Source organism: Magallana gigas, chromosome 2 (genome assembly GCF_963853765.1).
Source record: "Magallana gigas chromosome 2, xbMagGiga1.1, whole genome shotgun sequence".
Taxonomy (NCBI): Eukaryota; Metazoa; Mollusca; class Bivalvia; order Ostreida; family Ostreidae; genus Magallana; species Magallana gigas.
In genome coordinates, this window is record NC_088854.1 from 33,007,242 (window position 1) to 33,018,269 (window position 11,028).

Here is an 11,028-nt window from a genome sequence, read left to right on the forward strand (position 1 = left end):
TGTATAATGAAGATTCTAAATTGTAGAAATCGTGACCCTCGGACCAAGACTGGGGCCCCAGGCGGGGTTCAAAGTTTAACATAGAACTACATATGAAAAATGTTTAAAAATTTTCTTCTCAAGAACCACTTCACCAAAAATGCCAATACATACACAAAAGGTTGTATACATAGTGAAGATTGTAAAAATCGTGACCCCCGAACAAAAAGTGGGGCCCCAGTAGGGGTTTAGAATTTAACATATGTAGGAAAATGTTTTAAAATCTTCTTCTCAAGAACTATAGTGCAACTGTTTGGGATATTACTATGCATACATGTACATCCTTAAATAATGTAGATTCAAAAAATTGTAACTCCCGGACAATTGATGGGCACCAAGAAGGGTTCAAAATTTAAACATTTTAAAAAACATAAAGGAAAAGTTTAAAAATGTTCTTCTCAAGAACTACAATGTTTTAGTTTGTGGAATTTCTATGCATGCATCTTTCGCTTACGTAGATTCCTAATTGGTAAAATCGTGACCCCCGGACCAATACTGGGGCCCCAAGATGGGGTCAAAATTTATTAAAGAAATATAAAGGTAACATGTTAAAAAACTTCTTCTCGAGAACTACAATGCTTCAATTTGTGAGATTACTATCATGCATACAACCTTGGATAATGAAGGTTCGACAGTTTTAAAATAGTGACCCCTGGACTAATACTAGAGACCCAAGATGGGTTTAAAGTTAAATGTAGAAGTACCGGTATATATGGAAAATGTTTAAAAATCTTCTTTTCGAGAACTACAATGCATCAATTTGTCAGATAACTACGTCAGCACCCTCAAATAGTGTAGATTCGAAATTATAAAAGCCGTGATCTCAATCTAATACTGGGGCCCCAAGAGGTGTTCAAAGTTTAGCATAGAAATATAGAGGGAAAATGTTGAAAAATCTTTTTCTAGGGAACTATAATGCTTCAGCTTGTGAGATAACTAGGCAAGCATCCTTAAATAATGTAGATTCCAAATAATTAAAACTTTAGCACTGGACTAATACTGTGGCCCCAAGAGGGGTTCAAAGTTTAACATAGAAAGATATATTGAAAATGTTTTTAAAAAGTTTTTCTCGAGAACTATAATGCCACAGTTTGTGAGATTACTATGCAAGGATCCTCAAATTGTGTAAACTCTAATGTAGTGGAACCAAGAGTTATCTTTCTTGTGTTCTGTACAGTCTGAGAGTTATTCCTCTTGAAGTGGAACTCTGCTATGTTCAGTTTTTCAGGTTGTGTACGTGCGGTCCCACCGCAGTGCTTCACATTTTCATTCCTATGTTACTATTTATGTTGTTCAAGCCAACCATAAACCTCGGACCATAACTGGGTCCCCAGAAAGGGGTTCAATGTTTAAAATAGAAAAAGCATATGCTACGAAATGTAATGTTACAAGGAACTGCTGTTCAGGTGAGCGATGTGGCCCATGGGCCTCTTGTTTTTTAAAATTTTTGGGGGGAGGGGGTGTTTGAGGAGGGGGGGGGGGGGGGGGTATTGTTCAACCATCATATTCAAGAGTGTCATAATACATGAACAAAATCAATGAAATTTAAAAATACAGTTAGTTACTTTCTGCATGCAAATTTTACAAATTGCTTCACCACAATGTGAAGCTACAGACCTGTTGAGATATGCTAGGGTAAGAAGGGAGTTGTAATGCTGAAGGGGGCTCTCCCCACTCTGACAGGGGGCAAAGGAGCAAGACACTAGGTGGCTCATGGGGTACTCATCTCGCACCATCTCACACAATCTCGATCCCAAACCTGGATAGAATTACATTTAAAATACACATAAATGGTCATAAGGTAGTTCATGGGATACTTATATTGCACCACCTCACGCAATCCAGATCTTAACATTAAAATACAAGCTCATAAAAATGGACACTGTGGCTCTTGGGTCACTCGTCTCACAAAATTTCAAACAAAAGTCTTGATTGGTGATGCAATCAAATTAATCTAATTTTAAAATTTCTAAAGTACCTGTAATACATGTATATGCCATTATCACAGTTTTCAGCTGCAGTGAGTTGAACGTACATGTACATTTTATTGATGTATAAATAATAAATGCAATTTCATTACAAAAGTACTAGCTAGCTAGTACATGTATACTGTGTAAATTATGTCTATAAGTACCCACACAGTTAAGACCATGCATACCTGATCCAGTTCCACCGGACAAACTGTGCATTAAGATGCACCCACTATAGGAATCACACCTGATAAATAATAAAAAATAAACAGATAAAATAAATCATTGTTTATAAGACACAAGTTTTCTGATTTTCATTCATTAAGACAGACTTCTTTTTAATTTACATCAAAAATTCAAACAAATTCTATAAATTTTTTTACATCTGGTGTCAGATCCTTTTCATTTTATTTTTAAGGATTCTTTCAACCATTAGCTTGATGTATGTTTGATGAATTCTTGTCTGAATGTTACATGTACACTTCCTGAGAAACTTACAAAGTCTTAACAAATGTATTTGTGTTTTTTAAATGTAACATTCTACCCACTATTAACCAAAATTATCTGGAACCTTCAGATATAAAGGTAATGGTAACGTATTTTTAAACCTGTATCCAAACAGACATTTTCATACCCTTCGATTTCTTTCCGCAACATTTCCATGGTATCTTCTACAATGTGGTCCTCTCCCTTCTTCAACAGCCCATTATATCCTTGATATATATGTAATTGAAATCATAAATTGTCTGTTTGCATGCTCATTCCCAACAAAAAGGTAGAATTGTACCCAAATCAGTTAGTTTTATTTTTCCCAATTAAATCTCACCATTTATATCTCATTTTTTGAAGAAAAAAAATAGAACATTTTTCCCCATCCTTTTTTTTTTTATTTTATTATTAACTATCTTATCTAATGCATAATGAACAAACACAGTATCCCTTTGTTACCCTGGCTCCTATCTATCGGTACCATATAAAAGTTTAAACACCATAAACAATAACAGCGAAAATATTTTTTTAAGGTGCATGGCCATGGCTTGACCTCTTTAGAATGCATAGTAAAATGAATTTATAACTACTGGTATATGACACACTCAACTTTCCCATCTATCTTCAATACTTTTTTAAATTCTCAAAACATGATTTGTCTATATCTGCGTATAGTAAAGGTTATAAATATTAACTAAATTTTCATCTTTTGATAATGAAAATTTCTATAGGCCTGCTAATAACTTTCAAACTTTAAGGCTTCACACCTTAGAAAAATTATTTTGACAAAAAAATTATCTGTAACAAGTTATAAATCTAAATCATGTATAATTTCATTTTTTTCTACATGTACTAGTACTTGTTTTTCTATTTTTGGTGGGGTTTTTTTTTTTTTTGCTTCCTTCATAAACCTTCTTAAGTAGTTACATGAAATATGTCAACAGCTTCCTTGAATATTTTTTCACTACTGGAGTTTGTTACAAGTATAAATGGTGAAAAAAAAAGTCAGTTTTATTTGGGGGAGAGGCAAAAAATTTATCAAATTACCTATAGATCTATATTGATTGTTGAAAAGTAACTGATACATCACTCAGTTCATAAAAAATGCAATCAATTACTACATGATGTACAAAAGGGAAAAAATATGTTGAAGTGGAAACTTAAGTCCTTATTTCTCTATTAAACTCATATCTTAATAGATTTGATCAACACTCATAGGAGAAAAAGATTTCCTGTTGTTTGTTTGTTTTTTTTCCTTTTTCAAATTTAATGCATATTTTAATTTTAAAAATATTTACCTAAAGCCCAGTTTGTTCCCCTGCCTCTTCTGCCAAACACCAAATTCTTCTTCCTGCATTAAGTCAAATATTGAAATGAAAAAAAAATAGCCACCCCTCCCCCCCAAAAAAAGAAATATGAAATGAAGGTGGGAAAAGATAAAGTAAATATTGTCTTACACTTTCAACAAGTATACAGATAAATTAAATGCAGCGATTCATTGATACATTATTCATACATGTATTACAATTAAGTTCCTGTTTTAATTTACTGCTGGTACTCTGAATATAAAAGCTTTGCAAATGTGAATTCTATTATATGTGATAAGGAAAGAATTCTTTGCAATTCATGGGCCGCGGTTTTTCCAGCAGAAGAATTAACTTCCATTTCTTCAAAAACCTTAAGGTAAGATCTCTTGAGCTTCATCTTCTTGTTAACAACATGAACATCTTTATCGGAGAAATTTATCCATCTTCTTGTTTGTGGGCTGTGAACATCTTTGATATTTGCTTGGGCAATTTTATAGGTTCAACGGCTAGAATACTGTACCAGTAAATGTCAATACATGTAATTCCATGTGTTTGAAATTTAACAGTTTGCTGTGTTGGATACCAACAGTGAATCAATTTTTCTATCATGAAATAATCATGATTATTATTATATACTTTTTGTAATCTGATTGGTTTAGATGAAATTGAGACATTCAGTATAATAACATAAATAGTGCCTGTTTGGGAGGGTAAAAGTCGAAATTGACACCCCGACAAATGAAATGCTTTTTATGAGTATAAATGAAAATTTACAGATGTTATTTTCCCTTATTTTTTTTTTATTTTTTTTTTACAAAAGCTGTTAAATGTTGTCTATTTGCAAAGATAGTGACATTAAAATCATTGTTATGTATTCAACGTCTGCAGTATTCATCCTGTCAGTTTACCACAAGTAAGTGATGTGAGGGGTGTGGCTAAAGGTAACAGATATGAGGTATAAAATCAAAAGGAAAGCTTGATGATTAGAAATACCGGTATTTTATTGTAACACATTAGGTTTAAACACTAAACCGATTGAGCTTAAAGGTTAAGCCACTAGCTACTGCAAGTAGAAGCATGACAGCACCATTAGCCTTAATTAATACACACTACCACATCCTCCACATTATTCTCTCTTATTCTTTTGAGATTTCTATCATTTGAAAATCTCAAAAAAAACTCTTCAAATCACTCTACGTGGGTTATTATGTTGTGCGTCTATGTAACAGATAACTGCCGGTCTGTAGCTCCCGTAAATTTCAGATTTTTACTATATAAGAGGCACTGTTGCTCCCAGGTCGTCCATCCGAATTTTTTCAGACCGGGAGCTACAGACCTGCAGCTATGTAACAGATAATTACTATAGTCTATTCCAAGTCACATTTTTTTTCACAAATATTCACATACCTGTCAAAGAAGTACTGTGAACAAACTAAATTTGATGAATGGTAAAAAACCAAGATTTTGATTCTATAGAATGAAGAACATTGTTTGATCAACCAAGAGGTATTTAAAATAATAATTTATATATTATATATTTTTATTGAGTACCAGTAATTAAGCACATGTGATCTGAGGATATCTTGGGGACCATATTATGCTCTGCGTCAAGTTTCTATTAATTTCCACCACTTTTTGCTTAATATTTAGATAGTCATAATTACTATAGCTATGGTGCAAAAACTACATTCAACCCCTAGAATGAAATAAGTTAAGATTTTCTGTTTTGAAAAGCCAATGTCCCTTCTGTCGCTTCAGGTTTCAATTCACAACCAAAAAAAGAAGGTCTACACTCTACAGTAATTTTGCATTGCAAGCGAAATGAAAAGTGCCCAGATGGTAACGTTAAAAAATTGTGCAAGGTGTCCCAAGTACTATAAGAAATTTGATTTTTTTCATGCTAATTTTGCATGGTCAAATATCGCTGAGGTGTCAATGAAAAAATCTCAAAATTTCCCCCTCGTATCGATTTTAGTAGTACTTCTTTAACATGTATGTGTATTCTTTTAAAAAATTAATTGTCAAAAAATGATGGAAGCACTGACTTAAAGGCCAAGGAAGGGCAATTGTGCTTTGTTATAGATGTAATTCATTATATCCTTTAGCTTATCAATGAGTTTAAAACTTATGAGGAGTAAAAATAACCTCATTATAAGCATCAATTCATTTTAAGTGTGTTCGCTATATTACGCATGTTTCACTGTATATAATCAAAACCTGACTCAAACTTGAGACCCTTCTGTTTAAAAATCAATGCTCTAACAACTATGCTAAATATGCTAAAGGGTTACCAGCAATCTACTGGCAATGAACTAGCACTGAGCCCACGTGCACACTATGAAATCATAGCAATACATTGTTGGGTTTTTTTTTAATTAATTCATTCCTACCTAACAGTATTTGTCTTGTTTATCTTGGCAATAACCTTTGGTTCACTATCAATGTGAAGCGACCTCTGAGTTCCATCTTCATGAAGAAATGTTCGCCTATAAGTGAACAGAAATTTTAAATGCATGAATATTATGCCACCATGATATAACTTAAAAATTGTTAACAGGCAGAGTTTTAAACATAATAAGTCTTGCTTTTCATTTGACAGAGGTACAGCTGTGAATACAATTTTGAATAGCATAAATTACCCATTTTTAACATTTTCGTCCTTAGCAGCCCTTTTCCAAAACGGTATACCGACTTGGTTACCACATTGGCCAACATGAAGAAACACAGTTGACATTTTGCAGATCGGGATCGCGATTCAAAAACATGGAACACACGTTCTTTAAATTCTTCATCCCAGATGATTCAGCCCTGTATGTTCCCCTATCAAATGATTAAACGCCAACTGGTGAATATGTACGTTTATGTTAAACACACGAATGAATTGGGACACATTTTTCAAACCCCAATAACGATATTTTCTGATTTTGCAAGTCCAATTTAAGCGGTTGCTAATGAACAATGATGATTTATATAGCTTATATAGTACTTTCAGATTTGTGTTTTTCGCGCGTAAATTCAACTGGTCCATTTTTAGAATAACTTCTATTTTATTGATTCAGCTACCTGATTTGATATATTTGCGCAGATATACTTACAAATGGCAAGAAAGTATGTAGCCCTGTTCATTTGCTAATGAGCAAAATGGCGTCATCGTTCAAGTGACGTAATACAGTACTCTTTTCGACAAATCAGTAGGGTATCTTGGAAGTTTCTTTTCCGATGATGCATTTTGAAAATTAATCACGTTTTTTACGATAATTTGCGATTACAATTGCACACATTGCATTATAGTACTTTCATCTTTGTTCTTATTTTCAGGTGTCAATAAAGAGGAAAGATCAAATCATGGCCAAAAATTAAAGTTCAACAATGTATGTTTACCCAAATACAACCCATAAAATGGCCTTTCAACCAAAAACAGAAATGACAGACAGTGTTCTCCTGGCATTTGGGATACCGATCTTCCTGGCAAACATCATTGGCATTGTAGTTGTATGGCAAAGCACAAAGTTACCATTCCAGATCCGATTATTAACTTTGAATTTGTCGTATGCAGATGGAGGAATTGGACTTGTCATGCTTTTACCTCGCAGATGGCTATACAAGGAATGCAATGTACGAAAATATTTACTGGAGATCTTGGGAACATCCTCATTTTTGACCATCACTGCTTTTAACGTTGACAGATGCCTGGTTATTCTCTATGCTATTCAGTACACCATGTTCATCACCAAATCCAGAATCTTTACAGTGTGTGTTGTAATCTGGATACTCAGCTCATCCATTGTGTATCTACTGTATTCAGATGAACAATGGGAAACATTAGGCTTCTCATGCGAGGAGGCATTTGCCAGCAATTTGACAACATCTAATGTGATTGGTCACGTAATCCGTACCGTCATTATCTTGATTAATGTCCTTATTATGGTATTATTGTGTTTGTATCTCAAAGACAGAATGAAACAGTTGTCTCGCACAGGGCTGCAACAGTTCAAAGTAAAACATTGGGATTACCAAGCTGTTACTATTAAGAAAATTCTACTCATTACAATAATGTTCACTGTTTTATACACACCATACATGCTTTGCCAATTAATTTTGTCCACACATGTTCAGACTCGAAGTGAATTTATCATTAAGGGACTATCTGCCATGGCCTCATTGCTGAATAGCTTTGTCAATCCTTTTCTGTACATTTTCCGGTTCAAAGAGTGTCGTTTCCAGTTCAAGTTGCTTTTTTGTCGTTGGAACAAGTCAATCCTTGAGGAGACAGAGAGAGTACGCAAACAAAGCTTTGCAACCTACACAATTGATGACAGCATGAAACTGAGACTACAAGCTATTCACAACAGTGCTTTGAGAAATGAAAATTCTGAACCTTCAAAATTGAAGCTACATGCAATGGACATAAAAGGTCAATCATCAACTAGTTCAGCATCTTCAGAATATAGGCTTCATTCCCATTTTAGCAAAAGATCTGTGAAATCTAATTCAATACCTTCAAAATCAAATTTATATAGAATTAACAGCCAGGTATCAGGAACAAAACGCAAGTCGGTTGGTTTTGCCCTTCCAGACAAGACATCAGAATCGACTACCGGTACTTGCAATTCAGAAAATTCTCAGCATAGACTGTTTGCTGCACCCAGCAAAATATTAGAAAAGACTGATTCGGAAATATCCAGATCTGATCAAGAGGACACAGTATTACAGACATATCTCTGAAGAGTTAAAACAAAAAGGCAGATCTTGTGTTAAAAATTCACCGATGTAAAATAGTTGATCAAGATTAACCGATTACAATTTTTGATTTATGTGTCTTATTTATTTTCATCTGTCAGATTTAGATTTCAAGAGTCAAATTGTGAAGTAATATTAAAAAGTCAAATAGTGGGGTAATTTAAAAAATTAAAAAATATTTTTAATATATTAAAAAAAAAGACTTCACAAGATCTACATTAATACATAGTAACTGCTGATAAAAAACAAACAATGAAGTACTAGTATTCTCTAAAATGTGTTAGTAGTTTTCTCTTGAAATCATCTGCCTTGTTTGCATGCAATATTTATAATAAAACATATTCTATAACCTTCAATTTGGTCTTTGCAAGTTGGCTGGTTGCCCATATCTTGGATCCGGATTGTTCACTGTTGTAGGTTACTTTAGCATTGCCTAGTCTTTTCAATATATCTTTTGCTTACAATTAGCCATGTTAAAGGAGAAATCGACACTAGTGCCAAATTTCTCAGCTGTACTCAATTTCGTTTCAAATATTTATTTGCTTAATCTTATTTTAAGGAGAACTGACATTTTTTTAATTCCCCGGCAAGTGTACACCTACATGTACACTATACAGTGTTTGTTATGTTCGCCCTTTTCTCTTACATGTTGCCCTTTATACTGCATTTAGTTCGATTTCAAAATTCTGAAATCGTGCACATAACATCTCGGAGGCAAATCGTCATATCTGGAGAACAAAACATCACATCTAATCTACCGGTAATTAGATACAATTCCTGTGCTATAAAATGTAAAAGAAGCCATTTTTGTGGAAGACAAATATTTATCGTTTACGTACTTCGATATTTTAAAACATTTAAAAACTTAAAAATTTACAATAAAATTCCCGACATGAAAATAGCAGTTGATAATGTCTTTTTAAAATACATGTTATTATAAAGGGATTTTTTTTTTCTCTCGTTTTTTTACATGTTTAATATCACTGTCTTGGAGATGATTTTCATTGGCTGTAAGCTTATTTTCAGCATTTGTAGCAAGGTCGACTCTAACGGTGTCATTCAACATACTCTATTTTTAAAGTTCATAATCTTAAATTAGTAAAAATAAAAACTGACTCAAATATCATTAGATAGTTCCTCTTTAATTCATGGTACCCTGACTCTTGGTTGCACATCATCGTATTAATCTGTCGAACGTTTATCCTTTTTGTTGCAAAGTTATTTTAATTTTTTTATTTTCCTGGTGGTGCTCAGTATAGCCATTGGTAACACTCTCTCGTAATCTGACTGTTTATCGTACCTTTGCTTTTAGGCAAAAAAAAAAATCATTTTAAAATTTTACGTTTCCTGTTTTATGATAAAACAGATTCGCCGCCCCCCCCCCCACGTGTATTTGTTGATTAATTTTTTTAACTCTTTGTGGCTATGACTCATTGCATCCCCTGTATCAATTCACTTTTGCATACATGTATATACTAGTATACTGAAAAGCTGCTAGTGAATTGCAAGGGGAGGTTTTCTATTGGAGCGAGAATACTAGTATTATTTAGACCTTTATATCTTCTTTTTTTTAAAGAAAACATCATCGAGTTTTCAGTAATCTTTAACCTTTTAACGCACGACAAAACCATTTGGAATACAAGTTGCCTTGACAATCAGTCTTGGTATTGTAGTTGTATGATGATGAAAAACTTCAAATTTGTCGTGTGCAGATTGAAGAATCGACTCTTTGCGCATTAACCCTGCAAGTGGTTATGTAAGGAATTAAATGGTCTAAAATATTTAATGGAGATCTTGTGAACATCCTTGTTCTACCAAGCCATTACTATGAAAAAAATATATATATTACTACTCATCATGCTTTAGATTGTTTTGCTAACACCGTATATAAATTGTCAAAAAAGTTTTCCCCGCACATATTGAATTCAGATTATAAAAGTGAATTTATTATAAATGAATGATCTGCCATGGCTTCACTTTTGAAAAAAACTTTGTTATTTCTTTTTAGTATGTTTGATTTTTCGATGTTGGTTGTTGGCGAAAGCTAAAAACTCAGATTGCAAGCTTTTCACAAAAGCCCACATGAAACGGGACTTCAGAAACTTTCAAAGTGAAGCCACAATCTGTGAATCAAGAAAATAGATATGTGGCTTGGTATCACTTACTAGAGTAGCACCTATTCAGCATCTGAAAGATCTGGACTACTTGTTTATTTAAACACTAACTCAGTAAAAAAAAAAAACTAAAATGATAAAATGAGTATTCTCATGCATGTTGACATAGACAAGTCTCATGTCAACATGATTATCTTGCATGTATGTTGTCTGATATAGGAGTTAGTGAGAAACTTTAATTACCGATGTAGAAAACAGGGTTTTTTTTTGGGGGGGGGGGGGGTTGCATGATAACGAAGTTCTGCATGTAGAAATAATATATACCACCACAGAATATACTATAATTTTGAATGAACACAAGTACACACA

The 11,028-nt window shown here is 33.4% G+C and overlaps 2 protein-coding genes across 2 annotated transcripts in view; one reads left to right on the forward strand and one right to left on the reverse strand.

Annotated features, from left to right (window-relative positions):
- LOC105339823 (tubulin delta chain) overlaps window positions 1-6,581 on the reverse strand; it is an 11,371-nt gene extending 4,790 nt beyond the window's left edge. Inside the window, exons 1-6 of the mRNA XM_066076248.1 lie at window positions 6,445-6,581; window positions 6,196-6,291; window positions 3,797-3,849; window positions 2,644-2,722; window positions 2,198-2,256; window positions 1,657-1,798 (exon numbers count right to left, since the gene is read on the reverse strand). Coding sequence (XP_065932320.1) covers window positions 1,657-1,798; window positions 2,198-2,256; window positions 2,644-2,722; window positions 3,797-3,849; window positions 6,196-6,291; window positions 6,445-6,539 — 524 coding nt within the window. The 5' untranslated portion in view covers window positions 6,540-6,581. The remainder of the gene's footprint in view (window positions 1-1,656; window positions 1,799-2,197; window positions 2,257-2,643; window positions 2,723-3,796; window positions 3,850-6,195; window positions 6,292-6,444) is intronic.
- On the forward strand, window positions 6,564-8,598 carry LOC105339824 (adrenocorticotropic hormone receptor-like). The gene is made up of 2 exons (XM_011445585.4): window positions 6,564-6,658; window positions 7,124-8,598. The coding sequence occupies exon 2, from the start codon at window positions 7,175-7,177 to the stop codon at window positions 8,528-8,530; it is 1,356 nt and encodes a 451-aa protein (XP_011443887.3). The 5' UTR covers window positions 6,564-6,658; window positions 7,124-7,174; the 3' UTR covers window positions 8,531-8,598.
- Window positions 8,599-11,028: the final 2,430 nt, after the last annotated feature.